The sequence below is a fragment of the Lissotriton helveticus genome, chromosome 1_1 (genome assembly GCF_964261635.1).
Source record: "Lissotriton helveticus chromosome 1_1, aLisHel1.1, whole genome shotgun sequence".
NCBI lineage: Eukaryota > Metazoa > Chordata > Amphibia > Caudata > Salamandridae > Lissotriton > Lissotriton helveticus.
The window spans coordinates 1,399,958,816-1,399,986,557 of record NC_136057.1 but is presented as its reverse complement, the minus strand read 5'-3'; the positions used below and the strand labels follow the sequence as shown (position 1 = coordinate 1,399,986,557).

Here is a 27,742-nt window from a genome sequence, read left to right as displayed (position 1 = left end):
TAAAATAAAGCCCTTTAATACAGAGCATAATCCGTGCAATACGAGCACTATTTTGCAGTGGAAGCACACACCTTCCGCCCAATCTAATACAGTAGGAAGTGAGATCAACATGTGGGTGGAGCTAAAAGCCCTCTTTAGTTAGTGTTTCTTAAAGCTCAAATTCTGTTGAGATAAAGTAAGCAACAGCTGCGCGGTCAAGCCAGAACAAGAAATTAGAGCAGGGAACCCAACTACGAGATGGTGGACCAATGCATAGTATGGGACTCCTGAAGAGCCTCAAAACTATTGTTACTAGTAACAAATCGGATTGCCAACAGTCCCCCAATCCTGCATTCATGGCTTCTGTCCCACCTCTGACAAAGAGGCACTGCAGAATGGCCTCTGCTTCGCATTTTGGCTCCTCGCCACTTTTAACCCTATCAAAGGACCAGCAACTCTCACACTTTCAGCCCTTTGTGAGCTGGTACATATCGGTGGCTAGAAGAGAGAATCTGCTGTACAGGAGAGGTCCTGCAGAATGCAGCTTCTGGAGCATTTTTATCTATTGAGATGTAAATCCAGTCACCTGCTCATAAAAAGCCCATGTTGGGGACCTGTCATGGGTGTATGATTTGCCCAGGATCAATCCGTTTGTTACAGTAACAGGCCGAGACTTCAGCACTCTGCAATTTGAAGCAAAGGCTTTACATTTTCCACAATATTCCATTTTGGTGAATATATTGTGAGGCTGTGCATTTCTCCCCTCCCTTTGGAAATATTCATTGTATTTTTTTTTAACCACATGTTCACTTACAGCTTTTACTGTCATTCTAAATTCAGTGCTCAATTTGTAAAATAAGTGCTTGTGTCCAAAGTTTTTCTAAAAGCCCACGGATGGCGCATAAGAATATCGGGATCATTGAATACCACGGATGTACAGCCTTGATACCACCTCTTTCTTCCATCACCAGACATTCACTGCCCCATGATTTCCTTCTTGCAGGGTCAGTTTTTTCATCCTTTATTCCCCCTTTGTCGCTATTTTTCAGTCGTTCTCTTCCTCCTTCTTTTTCCCCTTTTGTGTTTTTCTCTCTCTTACTCTGGGTAAATGTCTGATGAGCAAAAGTAAGTGCTGGTCCTAAAAAATAAGTGCTGGTGTGCCCCTCCTGCAAACACTGGCCTGAATTATAGACTGCAAAAAACAGAGCGGAGAAAGAAGTTCAAAATGTAATTGCCCAAGCGCACACACTTTGGCAAAATTAGAGAATGATTAAGGACCGCGTCTCCTTGTTCTACCTTTGCAACTAATCCACTAGACCACAACTAGGATGAAAGTAAAATCAGACTGCAAGGACATGGGCTATCATCCCTAGGGAAAGTGACTGTGCTGTGGGCCCTTCCCAGTTTCAGAATACAGTGAATTCAATATCAATAACCACAACCTTCTAGACCCCTCTTAAAACAGCTTCAGGAGCGGCCATAGCAGAGTCCACGTTTATAACTGCATCTGACTATCAGAATGCAGGTTGATCAGGGCGGGGCGGCTGTCCTGACCCTATTGGACTCATCAGCAGCCTTTGATACAGTTTTGCCCACACGCATGGTCAAACGACTACAGCAAGTAGGGGTAAGGGCTAAGGCTAGAATTACTTCACTCTTGTCTGGTTGAGAGGCATCAGATAGTAAGCTCTAGCCGGTTTAGGGGTAAGGCTTTCAGCTTAACTTGTGGGGTGCCACATGGCTCCTCACTTAGTCCCACACTTTTTAACTTGTATGTTTCTCCATTGGCAGCCTTAGTGAGATCTTTTAGATTCATGGGCCTGTCATATGCAGACAATACACAAATAATGGTGTCCTATACCTGCAATTTATCAGAGACATCAGAAAAATTTTATGGGCTTTTGGGCCCAGCATTCAACCTGGTCAGAGCTATGGTGGCCGGAATCCTGTGGGCCTCTCCCCATGCCCCTAGAATCTGTAAAGAATCCAGGGATTTTGTTTGACACCTCTCTTAACTTTAATCTGCAGGTAAACCGCACTACGAGTACCTGCTTTTTCATTCTCAAATCCCTTAAGAAGATCTTCCCATTTATTCGGGTGGAATTGCGCAAGTCAGTGGCTATTGCATTGATCACCTTGCGATCAGACTACTGTATTGCATTTTACCTCAATAGAAATAACACCTCTGAACAAACACCAGATGGTTCAAAATGGGTCTGCGTGCATGATACTGAACATTCCAAAAATGTTGTCAGTGAGGGGCGGTCTCGTAGCCTCCACTGGCTTCTAGTCAGGAAACTGGCATTGTGTATGGCACTGAGCACAGTCTATCTGGCCGTACATCATAAGGGCTCGTTAGCTATCAGTTCGTCCTTTCATTGGTACAGACCAACCAGGTCTTTAAGATCTTCTTCAAGAAGGAAAGTCATTGTTCCAAAATGTCCTAAGTCAAGATGGGGAGTATACTCCTTTTCAGTTGCTGCGGCTAGTCTATGGAACACAATGCCAACCTACATTTTTATTCATTATTATTTTATTTTATTGAGTTTTATATAGCGCAAACTAGACCCGAAGATATTGGGTATAAGAGCACTTTACATGAGCACCAGTTTCCAGTGGCGGCTGGTCCATAGGGGCGCCAGGGCGGCGCCCTACAAAAGAAACTACACAAAATCTTGTACATCCAGACCACGTTGAGCACATCCAAAATTATGCAGGACACTATCCAGGCCACCTGTGGTCCAGTGCCAAGCCTCTCAAAGGCTTCTGTGCAAAAGGTGGCAAAGGTTTTGCGGTAGTACCAGGGGATGACTGCAATGCGGACTAGGAAGAAGACCACCGTCATGGCGAAGCCATTCAGTAGCACTGGCCACGAAGACCGCGGCTGTCCAACGATGTCGGGCAACGGAATGTAAGCAGACGAATTGACAGCTTTCAATTCGTCTGTTTACATTTCTGGGCCGGGCGGGTTAAAGTGCGCATGTCAGCTCACTGCGCATGCAGGGGAGACGGGGGAGAGCACTCAGAGCAGGAGTCCAGAAGATGGTGGTCTGACTGCGCATGTGAGTGTGGAGCGTTGCCCCTCACTCACATTCACAAACCATTAGGTATGCTGCGCATGCCTAGTGTAGTGTGCAGGCCTCTGAATAGGATCCTCCTCGGGCGGTGATGCGTTTTTTGCAAAGTCACCCCATGCCCTATCAAATGCAGGGCACAAAGTAAGTAAACAAGGGTCAGCCGCCTCCCGTAGCATCCAGTCTCCTGATTTGGGCGTTTAGTATGTGCAAAAGAAAAGAGCGGGGAGAAGTTAATTCCACCACGTTGCAGAGCAGAGGAGAGGAGACGCGCGGGACGGGAGGAGAATGGAGATGCCTGGTAAGTTCATTTTTTTATTGTATTCATTAAATTAAGGGCTAGAAATTGCTGCCACTCAGTCTACTCTAAGGCCGTCATTAGTAGGGAACTTCATACCGCACTCGGGAGTATAACTGAAGGAAGCATGATGAGGATTCTTTACTTTTTTCGCTACACAGACACAATGTCGTTATTACTAGCTCGGGCTCAACCTCTCCCTAAATTAGGGATTTTCAAGAACGATCCAATATAAATGCATATATTGTGAGGTGCAAAAGTTGTCTTTCTTATTGACGCATTCTTTACAATTTATTCATGCAATTCTTTCATTCTTCTGCATTTACTCGATCGTGGTTTCAGCGGTTTCAAAGGTTTCAAAGGATATTTCTTAAATCCTTCTCCGATTCCCATTCTTCTAGCAAACGATTTAACACTATCATCCTCGGAGCAGGGTTGTCTTGCATCCGATTTTCAGGATGGGTGCTTCTGAACTGAATTGCTTCCATAGTATTTCAAAAGCACTGTGGTGTTTGGAAGCATCTCATTTTCTAGTGAAGGTGGCTCTTTCCCAGTACTTCAGTTTCCAATCAATTATGTATTTACGCATACATATATTAGTTACTTTTTATACTTGTTAAATTCCTGTCACTTTACTTCTAATCCTGACCATAGTTTTCATTTCCTTTGAAAGTATAGTCTCAGACAGGAGATGAATACATTGGAAACCCCTTATAATTAATAAGTAATATTACAATATGGCGAGCAAGGTTTGCATAACTATGCAGATAGTTATGTTTCTCCCTAGAAAGCAAATTAAGAAAGCACTTTGTTATTGTAATTTGTTTATATATAGTGCTTCATATTGTAGATTTCCGATTGCTAAGTACTGTATTTAGTAGGCATTACCCAATTTAAAAGCACTCGATTCACTGGTCTTAGATGTATTATAGACTCTGGCAATCTAGCTGTGATTGAAACGTGTGATTTGCAGGTGACAGAAGATTCTAACAGCTACAATAAATTAACACACAGAGCCATCTTGCTGGTAAAAGTATGTGAGCTAATTTCACTTTAACGCATCACTCACATAAAGACATTAAGAAGTTCTGCTAGATGTCCAGTTGCTGTTGTCATCAGAAAATACGTGTCAGTTCTCTTGATAACGCTACTTAGGCTCTAAAAACAAACAACTTGTAAAAACCGATTGCTGGATGACATAATAGCCTGTTTGCACGAAGGCAAGGTGCCTTCAGTGTTTAATCTGATGCCAGGCCACAATGGGGGAAAAGAATTAAATGAGCGAGCAAATAAAGCATTTCTGAGGGAAAGAACAAAGGTTTTGTAATTAGCATCGGGCACCGAAGCGTGTTCCTTGGCAGTGCAGTGGGAAAGTTGTGCACACTACCATGGTCCTTTGTTCCCAAAAACCGAAGAGATGCCAACACTTATTTTTTTATGATTGGTGCGTTGTTGACATTTCACCCAAATGTCCTTGAGAGGAGCTGTTCACAAAAAAGAGTTATGATAAAAGTTTTGTTGTGAGGGACCAGGGCATAATGGATGTCTCTTGTGACATCTATGTGTGAGTCTTAGTGCCAGCAAAAGTGTGCGAAAATTTGGTATTGGAGTGCCCTGTTGGAATCATTTATTTATTTATTTATTTTGAGAGTTTTATATAGCGCGAACAAGATCTTTGCAGATAACAGAGCGCTTTACATAGGCAGGTGGAGGGTAGGGGAACAAGGGGGCATAGTAGGGAGGTAGATCAACAAGTTCATGTACATAGCACCAATATAGTATATAACATAGCACCAATATAACGTATAGTACAGGTATGAGGTAGCAGGCATAGTTGGAGCGTAGGCCATCAACACGCTGTAAATAATACAGAGTATTATTATTACAAAAAATCGTACGTATAGTACGCATAGTACAGGTATGAGGTAGCAATGCATAGTTGGAGCGAAGGCCATCAAAACGCTGTAAAAAATACAGAAGGACTAATATACGTCAAAACACACGTGCATAGGAATATATAGGCAATATCATAACACAATACTGGTAATACTGTTCATAATGTAAATCAAACGAAGTGTTCAAGTGTATTTAGCCATAAGGATACTTTTGACTTCTTTCTTAAAAAGAAGGGAGGAAGAGATGAGCCTCGTTTCAGGAGGAAGTGTATTCCAGATCCTGGGCGCCATTCCAGAGAAGGAGCGTTTGTATGTTTTTTCCTTCCGGAATCTTCGCGGTTTCAGCAGAAGATTGTTCGTGCTCCTGGTAGTTCTGGACCCACCAGAAATTGTCAACTTATGAGTGAGGTAGCTGGGTGATTTCAGGTGTATAGCCTTGTGCGTCATGCAGGCAATTTTCAGCTGTATTCTGGCTTCAAGAGGCAGCCAATTCAAGGCTTTGAAGTCAGGGGAGATATGCGAATGCTTTTTTGATCCAGTGATGAGTCTTGCAGCCGCATTTAGTGACGCTCTTAGGGGTGCAGTTGTCGTTAGGGGGAGGCCGCAGAGGGCCACGCTGCCGTAGTCTATGCGAGGGATGACTAGAGCTTGTACTGCTGTTTGGAAGTCTTTTGCTAGGAGGAAGGGTTTCAGTTGTGGTTTCATTGGTGGCGCTCTGACTAAAGAAATAGACAGTGGGTCACTTCTGAAATAAGATACATATTGGCAAAATTGTGTGTTGATCACAGTTTCAACATAACAGTCCAATGGGGGGGTGATTCAGGTTAGGTTGAGGTGCTCTGTCAGAACTGGCTATTGGATCCATCTCTGGGGTGCTTTGTCAAACCTCGTTCTGGAGTTCCAGTTCTGGAATAGCAGCATGTGTAGGTCTGGAAAGACGTGGAGGCAATAGGTGCATTATAAATGGCCTCTTTGGAGCTCAGCACTCGAGTACCTAGGTTGCTTCAGGTCATAGCTGTAGTTACCTGACTAGCAGAGATCTGTGTGGGAACTTAGTATTGGAAAAGCAGAGGCATTTTCACCTAATTGTTTGTTAGGAACGAGGTGCTTTCGCAGAGCTATGTGTTGGATCCTAATACTTGACTACCAAGGAGCTCTGCGAGTCATGAATGTGGTGCAGTGGATGCTTTCTGGAGTGCCAGTGATGGTTAGAATTGTGGTGTGTAATGATAAAAGAACTTGCACCTGCACCATCCATTTGTACAGAGCCCTGAGAGCTCTGGAACCAGATACTTGATAACGTCACTGATTTACCAATAGTCCACTGATCTATTTTTCGCAGTGCTGCTGCCCATAGATTTATTTCTCTCTGCATTTGGGACAGCTATTGATTAAACCTAGTAAAGGCCTGCTTCAAAAGCAGGACATGACTATTCAACAACATAAGACGACACAGTGTTTTGAAATGCATGCCAGATAACTGCAGAGGTCAGGAGCCCATTTCTTGTGATTTCCTTTTTTTTTTAAATTTTTTATTTTATTTGGCAATTCACAAATGCAGAAATTACAATATTTTAGTCTCCAAAAACAAATTTACAAGAGGAAAACAGAAAACAAAAAAGACCAAGATATTATTTACACCGGTAGACACATTCTGACTAGTAATTCTAATATTTGCTCCAATTCTCAATTGGTTTCCAAATCTTAATACGACGTGCTTGAGCCCTCAGCCCTTTACAGGCAAAGATCGCTTTCTCTTGATTATACATACCCAAAAGTCTTGATAACCATATCTGAAAGTTGGGGGGATCTGTATCTTCTTGTGATTTCCTGTAATAGAAATACATAACCATAGAAATGTTTGACGCTAAGCCCTGCTGGCACACAGCGTGTATATTGCTCAGAGGTGCGTGGCACTGGTAGGGCCAAGCTCCAGAAACATTTCTATCTCCATGTTGTTATGTGACATCCCTTTATTAATGTAATATCTGCACTTTCACAATTGCTTTATGAACCTACTTGTTTCTCAAATTTGCTTGAAAATGCACCATTAACCCACTCTTTTTTCAAAAAAATTTCAGGGGGAGAACCCCCCCGACCCCCCCTTAAGCTGTTCAGGCTTGCTCGCTCGGCGCAGTGGCCTACGACGGAAAGTTTACGCCCCACCACTTTTAAATGTCACCAGCCACCACTGCCAGTTTCGTTACAGATGGACAAATTAATATTTGTTAGGCACTGGGAGATTAAGTGATTTGCCCAGAATCACAGGATGTTTGACTGCTCGAACCCAGTTCCCGAGCTTTCAGGTCGAACGCTCTAGCCGTAAGGCTTGCAGAGATTACCTCTTATCCTTCCTTTAGGAAACACTTAAAGACTTGGCTTTTTTAATTTGTAGTTCTGTTCCTTTTGTCTTGGACTCTTGATTAAGGCCCACTTCTGTCTTTCCCTTCCTTGGGTGTTTATCCTCTCTTCTGTTTCCAGGGTGGGCTTTCTCTGATGGAGTTTGGAGTTCCTGGACCCAGCGCTGTGATACCTTCGGGCTTAGAGCGCTATATATTTTTTTTTAATTCATTTTATTTCCAGCATATGTAGGTGAAGAGGTAAAGCAGAGATTTAATGTCAATTATCCTTGTTCCATTGCTGAAATGAACCAGCTAGGCCAGAACCTGTAGCAGTTGGTGGTTACTACATGGTAGTATTTACCTTTGGAGTTTCACAGCTTAAGACCATTTTATTCCACTTGGATACCAAAGTTGTTAATTTCCTAAATGTATCTCTCAAAAGTTGCAATAGTGAGCACTCAAAGCTTACCCAAGGAGGTGTTAAAAGAATAACGAAAACAGTATGAATAATAATCAAATTCAATAAACTCAAAGTGAGACAGAGGTGGATCTTTTAACGTAGCCTGATTTAGAGGAGGGAGATTTAGAATTAAAACCAAAATATGCTCATAGCATTCTGATGCCACAAAATCTTCTGATGCCTTCATGCGCACACTGTGCCTCCACAAGTGCAAAGGCCCTCATTAAAAGTTGGGCTGAGCAGGATGAGGTATGGTGAGGTATTTACCATGTGCAGTGAATACCTCCCTTTCTGAGTTTCAACAGAATAAAGAGGCAGAACATGCAGGATCATTTTTCATGCACCAAATTCAGCATGTTTTGCCTTTTTTCAAGGCCCACGGCTCTGATAAATTCACAGGTTTAACTTGCCATAATCCATCAGGTGGAAACTGCACAGGTGTGTTAACTATCACACAACTCATAATTCTTCCGATCCATGTACACACTCGTTTGCAAAGTGATCCGTATTTAACCCTTAACCTGCAATGAGAGCCCAAGTGCTCTGTGAAGTGATAGCGGCAAAGTGGCCAACCTACCTGTGGTTAATTTGAGCCAGTGGGGCCTATCGAAACTTACTTTTTGGGACTGGCACTTATTTTTCCTCATTAGCCATTTACATAGAACAAGAAAAGGAAAATACACAAAGAGAAAAGAAGGAGAAAGCTGTTAAAACCGCCACAACGGGGATAAAGCAAGTAGGGGGCAGGGAGTGTCTGGTAGTGGATTAAAGAATCATGAGATAACAACTAATTTGGCTGCCACAATACATAGCACCGGCTACGGGCTTCTGAGCAGAGCTTTGGGAACAGGCATTCATTCTATTATACATTAGGCACAGCACCCCAGAAACAATAGTTTCTATTCTGTTTATTTTAATCCTAAAGTGTCTGCCTGCCCTCTTGTGGTCAAATGTGAGAAGGCAGGCTTTCTACATTCTACGAGGTGATTCGAGATAGTAATGATAATGGAGAGTTGCAACCTGCAAGCTTACTCGCTGGGTCACCGCCTGTTTCCCCTCCTCATGTTTTAAGCGTTTTCACATAACATACTCACTCCCTCACTCTTCCCAGGTACCTTGCAAGCTAATACTCCATTGTGTGACGGGGGAGCCTGTGGAGCAGGTTCCCTGCCCCTGTACAGTAGCCCTATGGCTCAAACAATCATGCGGCAGGACGGCAGGACTACAGTCATTTACTAACAGACGGCGCACAAAGCACATTTTTTTGCTCTATGCGCTTTCGCTCCTTCTTACCAGTGAGAATTTTGGGTCATGTGGCTGTTGGGTTTTGAGAGTAGTGGGGTGCAGCATATGGGTTTTTAACAGAGATGTGCAAGCCAGAGAATTGGTGGTAAGAGCAAGCCTGAGGCAAGCCAGGGGTATGCTTTGTTCTAAGAGTCCATGCACAAACCGAGCCAGCATATCATACCAATGTGAATACTAAAAACAAAATTATAAAATCAGAGAAAATATGGGCAAGGAACTTTTCAACATTATTAAGAAATTCTCCAACTCGGCTGCCAGTGAAAACATTATAACACCCTTACAGGAGCTGTACGACAAACTCACTGGCTTCTTCTGCAACACCCACACCTACAGACTTCCTCGAAAGATACAACATCACTGCAACCAAAACGAACCACAGACTGACCACCCGGAACATCCTCTCAACCCAGGACAACACCTCCACCATGAAATCCATCCACTCAGGAGCTCCCATAGACTCCTGCTCACACCATATCTTCAACCTCGTAAACCAAAGGATCGGCCGGGAACTCACCACCGCAACATTTCCAGATGCCAGGAAACACAGCCACATCAGACCACTACTCAAAAAATCCTCTACCGACCCCAGCAAACTCAAAAACTACAGGCCAATCTCCCTGCTCCTATTCACAGCTAAATGACTGGAAAAGATCATCAACAAGCAACTCATGACACACCTGGAGCAGAACCCGCAACTCAACGCCTCCCACTCTGGCTTCATCAGCAATCACAGCACCAGAACCACTGTAATTGCAGCCACAAACATTCGAACCCTCCTCGACTGAGGAGAGAAAGCAGCTCTGATCCTCGACCTCTTGACTGCCTTTGATGCTGTATCCCAACACACACTGATCGAAAGACTCCAGCACATTGGCATTCAAGGGGATGCCCTCAGATCGATCTCCTCTTTCCTCACTGGAAGAACCCAGAGGATCCACCTCCCACCTCCAAACCCAAACAGCTCACCTGCGGTGTCCCCCAGGGCTCATCCCTCAACCCCACGCTCTTCAGCACTTATATGAACCCACTGGCCAACATCGTCTGATCCCACGGTCTCAACATAATTTCATACACAGACGACACTCAACTCATCCTCTCACTCACTGACGACCCTACCACCACCAGCACCAACTTTCACAGATGCATGACAAGCGTGACCGATTGGATGCAGAACAACTGGCTGCAGCTGAACACAGACAAGATGGAAGTACTGATCATCAGCAACAGCATGAACACATGGAACGCATCCTAGTTGTCATCAGACCCAGGACCCGAACCCATTCCCTCTGACCAGCCAAAAACCTTGGAATCATTATTGACAACAAGCTCACCATGAAATCACAGACCAACGCAGTCTCCTCTTATTTAGCTACAAGTATGCTCCTTCCCAAAAACCCCATATCAATGGACTGGGTGATGATCCTCCATAACTTCATACAAACACAGGCTACCCACGGAGTGACCCCTTAGGCCACCCAAATGGAACCAGGACCCAACGCACATCAACCCTCACAAACCCCCCCCCGCACTAGATCACCCCTCCAGCCACCCCCTGTAGACCATTCCACCAGCAAGGACTCGAACCACTGCCCGTAGATAATGGACCAAAGAGGAGCGACGCCCCCTACCCGCCCTCCCCCCCACATCTTCCAGAGTTATATATTCCCAGTTCAGTTATGAACATGGATTACCCCTTTGCACTACCACATACAGACAATAAAGGTCTAGCAATTGTCATAAGGGACTGGGTGACATAGTGGCCCTCTCAACATCACCTACAAGCAAGTTTCCAGCATACCATACATAAGCAGAGCGGCACCCCCCACCACCTGAACGGACGCGCAGCTATCCCCTGTTGAAATGTTGATACCAGATGCAACACACTGAAAAATATACCCAATTGTTGTATAACATGTATAGGCTTTCCTGTTTTCAGTTTCTATTTTTGGTAAATTCTGGTGGTGTTTTTTCAATGTTTTCCAGTGATTTCCATACCTCAAAAAAACAGTGCTTTTCAGTGTTTACTCATTTTCGCGCCATAAAAAACAACTGAAACAGTGTTTTGCTAGTGTTTATGGAACGCTTTGCTTTTATGATTGCTTTTTTAATTTTTCTTCAGAAATTGTATACTGCTCTACATTTCAGAAGCTTAATAAAGTCATGAAATACTTTCCATTGTCCTTTGATTCTGCAGCTCAGATTTAACAAGCATTTGCAATGCAATAGATCTTGCATTTATGCGAGTTTAAGCTATTGGCATTGTAAATGACAAAGCCTTTTATTTATGTTTTAAAAACAAAAACAAAAATAAAAGGCATCATTATGATGGGGAGGAAGAGGCAGTGTATTACCATATTAGTTTACAGTTAATACAGAGATGCATGCAGAACATGTAGATGTTTGTAGGATTTTGAACTGTGTGTAATTCCTCATAGATTGTTAATTCTACAGCAATACAATGAAAGCGGATGGATTTTCAAAATTCTCGTGGAATTAGCTTTGGCACCTGCTGCCCATTTGTACACCCTCACCAATTTTGTCTCCCTCCGCACACCTTCGCCCTAAGACTCGAAAGACTCGTTTTAGAGGGTGAGCACACTGAAATCATGGAGGGGGATTCCCTCCAAAAGAGGGTGGGAGTTGCTTAGTATTTTCTACAGTTCAGCATAGAAGTGTAATTCCCACAGAAATGCTGCGTCGCAGACTCTGAAAAGCTGCACAGCCACTACACAAATAAAAAAACACTTATCCAAGACCATAAACCCTAAAAACGGTCAAAGGTAAAACCAATTTTCTCCAAAGAAGCTCCTTTTCACATGCATTCTCCTAAAACAATATTAACCAAAAAGGACTATATGTGTGTGCACAAAACACACTGAATTGTCTTCTTGCCCTTTATAAATAACATTACTCGACGCAATAGTTAGGTTGGCCCTGCAGCAATACATACCTCTTTGTCACCACGTTTCTCTGGAAGCGGCGCTCAACCTGCTGAGGTGCTCAAGAATGCACCCGTTGTTCCTGTGAATTGGTATCAATAGTAAAGCTCTGAACTCTGACCCCGCGAGGTATCTCCCCATTAGTTTTAAAGGAAAGACGCTATAGCCTAGTCCTCTATAACTGGCCTAAGGCTGTACTCCCCTCGCACTTTCTGTCCACGGTACAAGCCACACTCCCCTGCCCACAGGTCACTGTTTACACAGGGTTAGAGTGTGGCTCGTGAGACATATGTATTTTTCAGGGGGTTTGTGTAAATGTGTATGCCCGGAATGTACAGTGCAGGATGATGTCAGATAGCTGTTTATAGTCACCAAGCTGAACAGCCCAGGTATTGTTTCAACCACCGAGCTAGGAACATGACTATTTATAGTGTACTGTTCACATAATTTAAACAAACACGGCCAAGATCGCGCAAGCAAACGGTTTTATGACTCGAGGTCAGCCTGTCAATGGGAGAAGAGAAATCAATTGCACTGAGGAAAAAAACGCTGTGATTACATAACTGCGGGGAATGTGTTGCATACATAGAGTGCCTCAAACAAATACATGCATATGAAAATCTAACAAAAAGAACAAGGGAAATAGATTTTGCTCTTTTGATTTTAAGAAAAGTTTACAAATAAGGCCATTTTAATGATAGCGAAAAAAATAATAACTTGCCATGACGTTTTAGATTCCAGCAACATCTATACTACCCGTTTACTACTGCATAGCAGCAGCAGACGCGCAACACCCATTGGGCTCACGGGGCTTCAGCCCCCCCCCCCCCCCGACCCCCCCATCGTGTGTGTCAGCCCGGGGGGGGGGGGGGGGGGGGGGGGGAGACAGCTTCGCGGGCTGGCAAGCATCAAATTGCAGCCGCACTGAGTACTTAACAGGTCTTTCAAAGACCATTTACTTGTAAATTAGGCTGATTTACTTGTAAATGAGGTTTCTTACAGCCACTCTGTCCGTGGTGGAAGAATCAGCCCCCCCCCCCCCGAAATATTTTCAGCCCCCCCCCCCAAATTTGGCTCTAGTTGCCAGCCTGAGCAGCAGTGCCGGTAGCAGGTAGAATTAAGAGGGAAGAGTCAGTAAACAAAGTTCATTGTTTCCTCGCACAAATCAGACAATCATTGTCAGTGCCTGCAGAACCCTAGAGTTTGGTCTTCATTTCTCCTAAGCACCTACGCATGTGCATCAGTTAACTGGCTGCTCAGATGCACCTTTGGTTGTGGTCTGAGCTGTAAACCATTAAAAACGGAGCACAACTTATTGAAATGTTTAGAAATTGCTTTTGGAGGAGGTTCTCTCGTGGTGTACAAGAATAACTTAGATCCCTAAAAAAACAAAAAAAGGAGAAACACATTTCGATTCCATAGGAAGTCACAACACTTCTACTTCTTATTTGTAAGGAATTCCTTCCGCCCCTTCTCGCCAAATCTGCAAACCCTGTAAATGGTCTCCAGCTGTTTCTCAATTGTTTTAATAATGTCCACCTCATCGGGAATGTGAACATAGCGGACGTTCCGGCCTCTCACAAACAGGTCACCCAGCTCGGAAACACGTTCCTTCCGGTCTGTGTAGGTCACCTCCGCGAGGCGGATGTTCATGAAGGCGTCCACATTGATGACGCGTCCCTTTGCGGTGCTCTCGTCCCATAGCTCCACAGTGGTGACAAGCCTGTGAATGCCTTGCAGCAGTATTATCAGGCTGTTCTCTGCAATAGTCTGTTCCTTGATGGAGTGAGTGACTTCCATTGTAGGGCAGCAAAGCTCACTCGCCCTGAGCTGGAGGTATCAGCCGTGGTGGGGTCTCAAGATCGCTCACCCGTCAGTCTCTCTTCTTCCTCCAAGGAATGAGCTTGCAGCATGGTCGTAAAAATATGTCGATCTGACTAACACTGCCAGATCCCAACTTCTCAGAAAGAACAAATCCGTATCCCGCGCCACCATTATTTATAGGCAGAGTATGTCATTGAAGCTAGAATTTGGAGATAGTAGCAAACACACAGCACGTTTAAACAAGAAACGTGGGTGCCACCTCTTTCTCCAGTGCCCGTGCCCCGGCGCCCACTCCTTTATTAACATCTTGTTAAGTAAATGGTCTTTTTAAAGACCTGTGAAGTACTCGGGTGTGGTCCTATAAGACAGAAGGCAGACCACAACAGCTCCTCTCCCCCCCCCACGTGAGCCTAGCAGGGAGCCTGGTGTAGCACCATATATATGCATGTCATTATTTATTCCCAATCTGGGCAACACAGGATTACATTCTGAGACTGTCTGATTATTCAGTCATGTGCACTGGTCACATTAACTGACTGAGCAGAAATTCCAGATGTCATTTTTAGGTCTCGCCTGTCGATGCGCATGCGCATCGAGCTTGCGAGACTATGGGGGCTTAAACACTCTTTAACCAACTTGCAAGGAATCGTGGCGATTCCTTGCAGTGCCCGTGAAATTTAAGCTCAATGCGCATGCGCATTGAGCTTAAAAGCGCGTGCACATGCCCCCAGCCGCCTGCCTTGCCCACTCTCTCTCTCACAGCCTCCCCCAGCTCCGCCCCCTCACTGCTTGATTGCACGGCCGCTAGGCCGTGCCTCCCCTACTCTCCTCCCCCCTCCTACTCCCCTGCCTGCCGTGTCGCACCTCTCCCCTCTCCCCGCTCCGCCCCCTCCCCTGCCCGCCGTGTCGCAGAACACAGAAGCTTGTTTCCACTGGGGACTTGCTGCCGATGCACCAAAGCTGGCCTGCTACACTCAGGGCCACACCTGGAGGCCCCGGCCTCCCTTGCCAAAGCATCCCTCCTGGATGCCCGGATCCAAAATGCCTGCGTGGTGCTGCCGATTACGCTGCCGGCATTCACCATCACAGGCATGTGGATAGTGTAAGTGCGTCTCCTTGTACCAAAACGTGCATGCTCTCTGACAATGTGTACAGACAGGTTAATTGTGATGTGTATATCTTCATTTGTAGGCGCCAACTGTTTCCCCATCCTGGAAATAGCTGGTTGTGTACCATCCCTGGAAAGAATTCAGCATGTTTCTTGTTTATTCATTGACCGTTCATATAGGTCGAACCCGTACATTCCGCACTTTCGGTAAAGAAGGCAATAACACGTTTCCCATCTTTAATAACCACCAGCAAGGAACAAATGCGTAACACCACCCACACCACAGCTTTTTTCCAATCGAAAAATGTAATAGAATTTCAACAACTTTTCAATAAATTGTGCTCTCCTCCCCCTCCTCCTCCTACTCTCCTCCCCTGCCTGCCGTGTCGCACCTCTCCCCGCTCCGCCCCCTCCCCTGCCCGCCGTGTCGCATTTCTCCTCCCCTTCTCTGCCTTCCCTCCGTCTTTTTTTTTTTTTTTTACCCGCTCCGCCCCCTCCCCTGCCCGCCGTGTCGCATTTCTCCTCCCCCCTCCCCTTCTCTCTCTTCCCTTTTAAACTTGTTTGATGAAGTTGGCAGGTCTTCTTTTACACTTCTTGCACTTCTGCACGGTCAGCTCAGCTCTGCTCTTTTAGTAGCCACAGTCCACGACAGTTCATGCTCACCACAAGTGGGCTGCTCCTCCTATCGGCTACCACCCGCCCACTTGCTCGCCTGCCTGCCTCCCGGCAACAGCTCTAGCGCCTCTGCTTTGACTCTGTTTTGAGATCGGGGATCACACCAAGAGCTAACGGATTGGGCTTCTTAGGTGCTTTCTTTGCCGTTCTCGGCGGTCCTCTTGACGAGGCACAGCGCGGATCAACTAATCTCAAGGAGCAGGTCGCTTGCCTATCCGTTGCTTCTACCTCCAATCCCAGCGTACTCGCAATATGTCACTTTTGGTGCCCAAAGTCTTTAGTAGGAACTACTCTTAGGCAAGAAGTACAGTAAAAACAGTTCGCTTTACGTACAGTGGTTCCAATATAAACACGTCTACATGTTTACAAAATGTAATCATTGTGACCATTTACAATTCGACAAGAATGTTTCTTGATTACATGAAAAACAAAGGATGCACGATTGGAGACGGTTTTCAAAATAAAATGTACCCAAACAAAATGTGTACCTTGAAAAAAAGAAGTAAGAAAATTACAGGATGTTTTCTCGTAATTATTGCGCAATTCTTAAAGTATAATTTTAATAACCATTTCTCTAAGGCATCAGTTATTAAAAACATGTTCAATACATGCCATTAATTACAAAAAAAAATGATAACTAAAATTCAGTGTTAAACTATTATTGGTCACATGCAGATATAGATATGGGCAATATTCTTAAAGATATATGTACGAAAAAGATGCCTTCCCACTAGACGGAAGCATTTTTCCTGTATATTACATCTGAATCCACTGTGTGTAAATGGAAATATCACACTCGACATTTAATGTTTTTTTTAAATATGTTCCAATAATTTATACACAGATAGGTCAGAGCACATTGACATGTTTGCCATGAGTTGTGCAAAAAATGTGACCCTAAACAAAGTGCAAAGCTAATCCATCAGGTAACGCCACTCACACACGCAACGCCACTCACACACGCAACGCCACTCACACACGCCACTCATCCACGCAACGCCACTCATCCACGCAACGCCACTCATCCACGCAACGCCACTCATCCATTTGCAAAACGAAAAAGGTCAAACTCTTCTATTGCGAGACCTATTGCATTTTCAATGCTTGTTTTAAATTGCATGTACTTTTCATTTTCGGTATTTGTTTTAAATGTTTTACCTATAAGTGAAAGGGTAACAAAATAGCTGTGGAATATTTTGTTGTGTCCTTTTCGGCTTGGATGCTGACGCTGACTTTGCACTGAAAATGTGTCATTTAACAGGTGCTGAGTTTTGCGTCTGATAATGTTTATGAAGCGATGACTCGACCTAAGGTATTGGAGTGCCACCAGTTACATTGCACAAGGCCACACACATTTTTGTGTTTTTTAAGCACGGGGAAATTAACTCATTTGCCTGGAATCACAGTATGTTGAGGGGGCGCTGAGATTCAAACCTCATTTCCTGCTACAAAGAATGAAGCTCTGGCCGTTACACCACACATCCTCTCTCATTCCTGCTGTGGAACGCCGGTTGTTTTCTTCTAGGGAGGCTGCTCGTCCTCAGAGGAAATATCCGAATTTCAAAGTGGAATCTCTGCAATTTAGAGAGACCTGCTCCTGCTTTGCCTTCATCGGATCGCTTTCTAAAGTGTCTCTGCTTACCACCTGGTGTTGCTCTCGCCCTTGGGCCATTCACACCTCTGCTCCCCGGATGCAGAAGCAGTGAAGCAGTGTTTTCCCCTGACACCTCTGTGCCAGGCGACCACAGGCAGGCCAATGCTTGTAATGCTTTGGCGCCATCAAGTGGCCAACAACTAGGAAAACCAGTGACACTCGGTTTCAAACGAGTCAGCTGATTTTTCTCCGGTAGTGTACTGTCAGTTACAGTCGGTTTAAACCGAATTCCGGACAGCCTAAACATGTATGATAACTAAAAAATCCAATAAAAAGGTCCCCCCTCAAAAAAGTATGCTCCTTCTCAAATAAACTTCTTGTAATGACGCAGTGCACATAAGTGTCTCCGCACAGGCAAAGTGTCCTGCAAAGTCATAAAGTAAAGTTGTCCACCAGCTCAGTATCTTTATTCATAAAATAAACAAAAAGATTGATAACCTCTCTGGAAGCCTGCAAGTTATTTTAACTCTGTTTGCAAAGGCAGATTATTTGAGGCATAAATCCGTAGCCACGAAAATGCAGAAAACATAAAATCTGGAACGCTGATGCTCAGTTGCTTATTTTTAATAACGTTTTGTTTAGTGGAGTTCTGGTGTGCAAATTTCATGTCGTTTTTGAGAGCAGTATTTTTAAAAACTTTTTTTTTTAAATTTTTCAAAAACCTTTATTGAAAAATTGGCACAATAATGTTACAGGATCACACCATGTCAACTCAACATGCACATTTATGCAATAAGTCATAGCGAATGTTATCTCATACACGAATCACTGAAAATCAGAACAGAGACAGCAACATCGTGGGAGCACTGAAAACAGTGAAGGGGATCGCAAAGAAGGCACTGTGTGATGAGGGGGGGTTAGGGGAGCGAAAGGGGGTTGAATAAGGAAGGGGGGACAGCTCATTGGCCTTCACTGGCAGCAGCCGCCGGCGGAGTGCCGGTGGGAGAGGTCGCAGGGCTCTCGAAGTCATGACTCAGAAGATCGGACATGAGCTGACCCCATATATCAAGTGGGCGGGATCTAACGGGCATAAGGTCCCAGAATTCGGACAGGAGCGTCTGGCAGCGTGATGCATCCTCCAGCCAAAGGGCCACCGTAGGTGTAGGCTTGCGACCCCAACACATGGAAACCCTACGCCGCACAAGGACCAGTAGCATGGCAATCAATCTACGGGAATATCTGGGCAAAATTTAACAAAGCCTAAGAGGCAAAGCAGAGGATCAGGTTGGACCAGTGAGGAGGTGATCTCAGAAATAGCAGCGCAGACTCCACGCCAGTATGCGGAGACCTTGGGGCACAGCCAGACGTGGTGGGAAAAGTCGGCAGCAGGCATGGACCAGCGCAGGCATCTGTCGTTGGCGACGAGCCCCATCTTGTGCAGCTGGACGGGAGTCCAATAGAGCCTATGCAAGTACTTAAAATGAATAAGACGCAGACTATAGTTAGGGATAGACGTTTAATCTGAGTGCAGCAGTACAGCCAGTCAGACTGGGAAATCTCAGCTCCTAGATCCTCACCCCACGCCACATGCGCCCGGTCGGTGGAGAAGGAGGCAGAGTGAGAGCATAGATTTTAGTAACTAGCTTCTTAGGAGAGGGGCTGGGCAAACGAGGTGTGAAGTTTCCTGTAAACAGCTCTAAGCTGATAATAAAGTAGGGTATCCATGGGGCCGGGGGCAGGAGCAGGCACAAAGAATGTGTTCCCAGGGTAGAGACCGGACAGCGTAGAAAGTCCCAGACGGGTTGCATATTTGACCATCCTAGAGGATTGGAGGGGGGGCCGGGTGATGAGCAATGGGCATCATATCCGCAGAGAGCATGGCAGAGCCTGAAAGTTTACGGAGTCCTTCCCAGGCCCAGCATAGAGTCTCAACAGTATCAATCTCAGCTTGCAGGGGTTTTACTGGGGCAAATAGGGTGGTCGTGAGCGACCAAGGGGCGGCTAAGTCGGCCTCCACCGCGACGTGAGGCTGAAACGAAGTGGGATGTAGCCAAACGTGGAGAAAACTAGCCTGAGCGCTTTGAGCGAAGAGTTTAAAATCAGGAACACCAAGCCCGTCGCAAGACATCGGAAGGGTCAGAATATCGTATGCAATTCTGGGCTGTCGGCCGGCCCAAATCGGAGTGATTAACGAAGAGCGGACTTTACGGAAAAAGAGAGAGGGATGGGGATGTTAACAAACAGATATAAAAATTTCGGGAGCACCACCATTTTGGCAATGGCTATATGGCCGGCGAGAGACCGTGGCAACCGGCTCCAAAGGGGGATCTTGGATTCACGCCTGTCCACTGCACGACCGAAGTGAGCCCTCCAAAGCTCATCAATGTCCCTGTTCAGCTAGATACCTAAGTATCTAGTGGACTTGGATGCCCACACAAAAGGATAATCCGGGTCAAAGGGTGCCGTGGCATCGGTGAGGGGAAACAGCACAGATTTGTTCCAGTTCACCTGAATGCCAGAGTAACCACCAAAGCGTATCACCTCACGGGCCAGTAGGCTAAGGTTTTCCTGGGGGTTGCAGACGTAGAGAGTGACGTCGTCCGTGTACATGGAGACAAGCAGAGCACGAGCTGCGAATCCAATGCCCTTCTGGGTGTGATGTTGGCGAAGGCGAGCCGCAAGAGGTTCCATTGCGATGGCAAATAGCATGGGTGACAGTGGACAACCCTGCAGAGTACCATGTGCAATGGAAATGGGCTCAGAAATCTGTCCTTTGATCCAGAGGTTGAGTGTTGGGAGGGTGTAAAGAAGCAGCACTTCACGTATAAAGACCAGGCTGAAGCCTAAGCGGGGAGGAGGTAAAACAGGAACGACCACTCTAAGGTGTCAAAGGCTTTGGTGGCGTCAAGCAGGGCGGCAACTGCCAGGAGTGCAGGGTTGATTTGATGGAGAAAGGAGAAGATGGTGCTGAGATTGTGGGAAGTCATGCTGCCAGGGATGAAACCGGACTGGTCCGGGCGGGCAATGAGCGGCATGAGGGGAAGAAGGCGAGAGAGTAGTAGTTTGGTAAAAAATGTATTGTCTGTATTGATGAGCAAAAGGGGACGATACGAATCATGCAGCTCAGGTTGTTTGTCTGGCTTGAGGAGTAAAGTGAGTAATACTTCGTGAAGCGATGGGGGGGGGGGGGGGGGAGAGGAGGGAACTGTCCCGTCTCAAAGGACTCATTGTACATGGCGGCTAAGTGGGGGACCAGGATGGGGGCGAAGACCTTTAGCGAGCAGTATTATGAAGAAAATAATGGCCGGGATTATCTCAGCGGAAAAACAAAGCAAAACTGCACAGGGCACCCATGTGGCAGGTGGTGAATGACACGTGTTTGCAAGTTATTATGAAATGTTGAATATTTTTGGCATTCATTTAGAGTAGGGTGACTAGATCTTGAAAACCAAATACCTGGACATTTTGGAAAAATAGAAGGACTACAATTTTCCATCACCTGAATGGCGCAGGACCAACATCAACATAGGATCACAGAAGAGGCATTAAGAAAATAAATACAATGTCATTTCTACAACCAACATCATACCTATTAATTACATTGCTTACTTATAACAGCTGCTAACTAGCACAGTTTAGAACACCCAAAAAAGTGCCTCTCACTGTTTTCACTCGCGCCCCTCTAAAAACCGGTTTGTAAACCAAAATTGCCAAAATATAAGTATAGACAGCTGGTGAAAAAACCAGGACTGTCCGGGCAAATCTGGGACGTCGGGTCACCCTAGTTTAGAGTCTCTATGTGGAGAAGCCCTAATCAGATACAATGAATTAATGGATATGGAAAGTGTTTCAAATAAACCTAATGTGTGTGTTGAATGGGCAGCTTTCAGTTGATGTACCACGGGTTTGGGGAGTTCCAAAGCTGTTGGAGCACAGCATATATGTTGAACATTTGTTTCAGTGTTTTGTGGGCTAGACACACACAAAAGTATGTACACAGGTACACAAATACACCCATTCCCCACGCCACCGCCCTCTGTAGCTTAGGATTGGGAGGGGTCAACATCGAATCGTTTTTCGTTCGAGTTTCTCAGAGGACCTTGAGCTGAGCCAGAGCCCAAGCTTCCAGTGGCTCGACAGCTTCTAGTTTCAAAATCTGCCTTTTGTCAGGGTGACTTTTACATTGTATATATGGGATCAACATTTATTCATAATGGCCTATTTTGGCTTCTTTTCAAGCGCCATCTACTGTTCAGGTATTTCCTATGCCAAAGATATAAGCCATACAGAGGAAGAATGACAAGACCAAGTTATGGTCCCACTGTGCATCACAAACAGTTTGAAAGGGAACATGTGTCAAGCGTTTAATAAACCTCATCACAACAAATTATTTAAAGAAGGACGTTTGGTCTGACAAACTTAACCAGATCTTAAGGGCTGGAAAATAACCACCTCTGGTGCCCCCACCAAGGCCTAGCAAGTCTAAAGACAAAGCAAACAAAAGCACATTCACAGATTGCCTAAGGGGTCTGGTGTCCCGGACACTGCACCAGGTTACAAAATTGTCCCGGCAGCCAGCACATATGGATTTTCTGGAGGTACGTCTGAGAGGCAAGGATGACATCCACCACTTTAGGCAGCAAATTGGAAGCAATCAACTGCCGCTGTTCAATCACCACGCAGGGAGATGTAAGTGCCTAGATTCGGGTGAATGATCCTGCCCGAGGGTTGAGACACGAGGTCCCCACAAAGTGGTAGCTTGATCTGAGGACAGATGCTCATGTTCAGGATTTCTTGGTACCACACCCTCCTGGCCAAATAAGGGTGCCCTAGGATAATGGTGGGGAGGTGAATAAACGTAGCCTTTTTAAAACAATCTGCAAGGCCCAGCTGTGAGATGTGATGGATCGCCAACCAGGGAGCAAGTGCTCCAATCTGCCCTGCACTGGTAGGGCAAGTGCTGCTGTGTGCAAACGAAAGCTGTTTCATAGGCGTTATAGCAGGGGAAGAGCTATCTGCCCGACATGAATATTCTGGGACAAACAGGCTCTAAGGTCCTTTGGTACTGCCTCTGAGATCTCGCTGGCCATGTCCTAAAGGGTATGTTCATATCGGCCTAATAGACTGCTTTTACGCATTGCAGTGGCAAGTTGGCATAAGAAAAGACAACTTTGCCAAAGGCATCAATCTTTTGGATTCTCCAGACGGGGTATTGGTTGGAAAGGAATTAGGATTCACCTTACAAGTCAAGGCCTGTACAGTGAGACTCTTTAGCACAAGGTGCTTTGTGAGAAAATCTGATTCAAGGCATGCTAGCCTATGCCGCCTGGCCAACTGCCATTTAAGAAGTGTTCAAGAACATGGTTTCAAACAGGTAGTCATCAAAGTATATGTGAGGGTGTCATTAAATGGGATCAAGAGCTCAGATGTTGCCAGCTAAGGCTCCAATATCAAAACGTTACTTTTAGCCTCAGTGGAGGGTAGCTGTAATTCTATTACATCAATGGTCGACCCTGCACTGGGATAGATCCAGAGTCGAAGTCAAGAAGAACAAGCATTAGAAATGCAATCGGGCTCGGATTTATTTGAGTTTGAGCTAATGGCATTGTAAATGCCAATGTATTGTTGCTATGTGTTATGGAGTGTGTTCATGTGGTGTGTACTGCCAGTGATCTCCTTGTGAGTGTGAGAATATTGCACCGTTACTGCCTGTGATGTCCTTCTTGTGAGTGTGAGAAGCTTGCACCTCTGCTACCTGTGGTCTCCTTGTGAGTGTAAGAAGCTTGCACTGCTGCTGCCTGTGATGTCCTTCTTGTGAGTGTAAGAAGCTTGCACAGCTGCTGCCTGTAATGTCCTTCGTGTGAGTGTGAGAAGCTTGCACCGCTGCTGCCTGGGAGTATGAGAAGATTGCATTGTGCATCTCTGTGCTGTGCCTGTTCTTTGTAAGGGACTCTTGCTCTGTTGCTGCTGCTGCCTTGGCACCGTACCTGCTGTGAGTGTGTAAGGGCAGCTTGCACCACTGCTGCTTGTGATGTCGTTCTTGCGAGTGTGAGAAGCTTGCACCTCTGCTGCCTGTCGTCTCCTTGTGAGTGTAAGAAGCTTGCACTGCTGCTGGCTGTGATGTCGTTCTTGTGAGTGGGAGAAGCTTGCACCTCAGCTGCCTGTGGTCTCCTTGTGAGTGTAAGAAGCTTGCACAGCTGCTGCCTGTGATTTCCTTCTTGTGAGTGTGAGAAGCTTGCACCGCTGCTGCCTGTGGTCTCCTTGTGAGTGTAAGAAGCTTGCACTGCTGCTGCCTGTGATGTCGTTCTTGTGAGTGTGAGAAGCTTGCACCGCTGCTGTTTGTGATGTCCTTCTAGTGAGTGTGAGAAGCTTGCACCGCTGCTGTTTGTGATGTCCTTCTTGTGAGTGGGAGAAGCTTGCAACTCAGCTGCCTGTGGTCTCCTTGTGAGTGTAAGAAGCTTGCACAGCTGCTGCCTGTGATGTCCTACTCACTACTCTACTCTACTCACTACTCACTACTCTGCACTCACTACTCTACTCACTACTCACTACTCTACTCACTACTCACTATTACACTCACTACTCACTACTCTACTCACTACTCTACTCACTACTCTGCACTCACTACTCTACTCACTACTCTACTCACTACTCTGCACTCACTACTCTACACTCACTACTCACTACTCTACTCACTACTCACTACTCTGCACTCACTACTCTGTCTGGGTTAAGGGAGACCCTCGAGGCCCTGGTGTCACTGCACCTGCTGCACCCTCACAGCCACTGGTAGTAAAATACAGGACTGTCTGGGTTAAGGGAGACCCTCGAGGCCCCGGTGTCACTGCACCTGCTGCACCCCTGGACACCCACAGCCACTGGTAGTAAAATACAGCACTGTCGGGGTTAAGGGAGACCCTCGAGGCCCCGGTGTCACTGCACCTGCTGCACCCTCACAGCCACTGGTAGTAAAATACAGCACTGTCTGGATTAAGTGAGACCCTTGAGGCCCCGGTGTCACTGCACCTGCTGCACCCCTGGACTTCCACCGCCACTCGTAGTAAAATACAGCACTGTCTGGGTTAAGGGAGACCCTCGAGGCCCCGGTGTCACTGCACCTGCTGCACCCCTGGACACCCACAGCCACTGGTAGTATGCTGTTCTGTGTTATGTGGTACTGGTATGTTGTGCTTTGTTATGTCACTTTAACTATTGTTGTAATGTTTGAAGTTATGATACTCAGTGTTATTTTTCTATGTCATGTGTTTCTATGTTTTGTGGTCGTGCCTTGATGTGCCCTGCTAAGTCGTGTCATGCGATGCTATGGTATGTCGTATCATGCTGACATGCCATCATGTGTTTTGTTATGGTGGACTACGTACCCCACGTCATGCCTATGTTTTACGACATTACACTATATTGCAGAGCTTTTGCGTTTTTACTTAAAACGGGACTGCTTCTAGGCGTTGTAATGGTTTAAACATTCATACGACGATCTAGAAAACAACAATCTCAAATAATCGCCTCATAGTAGCTCACATCAACACGCCAATGGTTATGGTACCAATCGCCCCAAACTCTAACGAATCTATAACTTTTCTTATACGAGAGTGAACTCATCAGTTCCCACTTTCAAAACCCGAGTCTATTTAACTGAAAACATATGTATTATTTAGCAGTCAAGGAGAAAATTAAATTAGTGAATCGAAATGATCCAAGAAACATCATGCAACTACACCCGAAATCTGAGTTGAAGTTAGAGCAAATAGTTGCCATAAACTCTCAAAGCCTTTCACGAAAAAGCAAAGCAGTTTCACTTGTGCATTTTCTAGTCTCGATCCGCGATCATTTCTCATGCCTTGAGAGCAGATGTGTGACATTTCAGAAATGCTATCGGAATGCAAATACAATTCCAGTCTTTCCAAGCCAACTGAAATGTTCCTCTCCTTGGGAACGTGCCATACGATTTGGAAAAAGCCATGGATATTGTATTAATTGGCCCGACGCGCAGGCAGATGTGCCCGCTTCTTCCGCGCATGTGCGTGCAATGTTCTGTGTGGGTCTTGGATGTCTTGTTTATAGTTCTGCTTCGCCTTGCTACACAGCTGGTTATAACTTCGCTCTATTATAAAGCGCTCTGACACCTCTGGGTAAAGTCCGCGCTATATACAAATGCATAAATAAATAAACACGGCAAAAAGTACACCACGCAATGTTAAACAGTCAGCACACCATCACTCATTATTCTTACAGACTGTCACGCAGAGGCAGAAAAAAGACACCCCGTAGCAACTTAAAACAAGAACTACAGTGTGGACGAGCATGTATGAGTCATCTTCTGTGAGCCTCGCCTGCTGCCTCTCGTCATTTAACATTGAACGCGCTCACCGCTGTGAACGCGTTCGCATCATCTGGCTTGCATTACACGGGCACTCTGACAGCTCGTAATTAAGATTAATCACTCTGCCATGCTCGTTCTCGCACACAAAATGCCACATCGGGCACGCGTGAATTACTTACAGCCTATCACTTCAAGGCTACTACATACACAGCACAGGGAAGACGAATCACTGACCAGATGCCAGAAAACGCTAAGGAATGTGTGGAATTTCTCTCTCCAAGGCCCTAAGAGATACTTCTTCTTTTTTTTCTCCTTTAACATTAGTTCTCGAAACTCCTCCCAGTTTCACTGGGAAGGAGTCCGAGCCCTAAAAATGAGCCTCTGAGCATAGTTGCAATGGACTAGAAGCCATGGATCAGAGTCAGTCAGCTATTTGGAGGGGGTCTGTGCAGAATCTACACAAAGACTGCAACTTCTTCTTGAGTCCGTTCGCCTCCCAGTCTGGCATCACCCTCAGGTGCCCGAAGGCACAATTTATTACGTGACCCAGTCATATTTTTAGACCAGCCACCAAACGCACACCTCCTGCAGATCTGTGACCTACATCAGCTTCCTGCAATCGTGACAGAGCTTGAATCCGGTTTTCCATGAGGATATTGTTCTCTAACACCACACTGGAAAAGCTTTAGTTAATAAAACACTGACAAAGTTGGGAGTGAAGCTCCGGATTTGCATCAGAAGGCACAGAAAGAAAGGATGTTGCTTATATGCTATGACACATCTAGAGCGATATGGAGTTAGCACGGATCCTTAGCCACAAGGCATCACCAGTCAAGCACATGGGAGCACTGCTAAAAAAATTTATCCCAATCCAGTCTCGTTCCGGGGGGGATCTTCTAAGGTGACAAGTCATTGAATTCTCCTTCCATTACTGCATGGTGAGTACACCACAACATGATCAGAGACCGCCTGTAGACCTCAAGCATGACACCAAAATTCTTCACTCGGGCCACATTAGAAACCCAGCGACTACCAACTAAGCACCACAAACAGCATAGCCTCTTACTTGTCTATTAAGAAGTGCACTGGGGCCTCGTCATGGTTAAGAGGCACCATTCAAACGTTGCTACATCCATAACCAGTCCAATTCTTCTTTAAACCTGGTTATTGGGTTAGTGTTCTTGTGGCGTAATGAGTAAAAAAGTGATGTTGCAGTGAGTGGTAGGAGCACAGAGTGGAAAAACAAAGCATTACAGATGACCAATTTGAACTGCAAATGCCACCTACCTCTGGTTCACAAATGGGGTCGAGAGTTCTGAGATGAGTCGGAAGTTGGCAAAGAATGGCAGAACACCTCGATTCTGGAGGGGGTGGAAAGCGAGAGCAAGGTGAGACATTCAATACATTGTAACTTACTACACATGCTAAATACTATGGGTATGAGTGTGAAGGAGAATGTGGGTAAACTAGAGAAAAAGGAAGAAGACAGCTGGCAAATGAGAAGAGGACATGAAGCGGTGGGAAATGGAGGGATTGGAAAGGACAGGTGGGAAGGTGAAGAAGATAACAGAGACATCAGACAGCTGTAAAGTGAAGAGAGGAAAAGAGACAGTGGGCACAAAGAGCAAAAGTAAGGCTGAACAAGAGAAGGAAAAGTAGTAATCTAAGGACTCAAAAACTGACAAGCAAGATCAAAAGCTCAGATGGCCCGTTAACACCCGGAGTAGAAATTTCAAGGGCGTAAAACAATAAACATAGATAGTAGCAGAGAATACCAGTCATTACAGAAGAACAAAAAACAACACAATCAGTAACACCGTTTTTACTTCGCATACATGTACAATGCATAGTATTGTTATTCACTTTAAAATACATTTATCACGCATGCTGGTATTTTAAATTAAATAA

The 27,742-nt window shown here is 45.5% G+C and overlaps 1 protein-coding gene and 1 long non-coding RNA gene across 2 annotated transcripts in view; one reads left to right on the top strand and one right to left on the bottom strand.

Moving 5' to 3' along the window:
- Nucleotides 1-27,742, bottom strand: part of LOC144826035 (TLC domain-containing protein 4-A-like) — a 159,253-nt gene that overhangs the window by 13,731 nt on the left and 117,780 nt on the right. The window contains exon 6 of the mRNA XM_078684329.1: nucleotides 27,122-27,195. Within this exon, the coding sequence (XP_078540455.1) occupies nucleotides 27,122-27,195 (74 nt within the window). The remainder of the gene's footprint in view (nucleotides 1-27,121; nucleotides 27,196-27,742) is intronic.
- Nucleotides 1-27,742, top strand: part of LOC144826043 (uncharacterized) — a 766,049-nt gene that overhangs the window by 678,613 nt on the left and 59,694 nt on the right. The gene's annotated exons all lie outside the window — the stretch shown is intronic.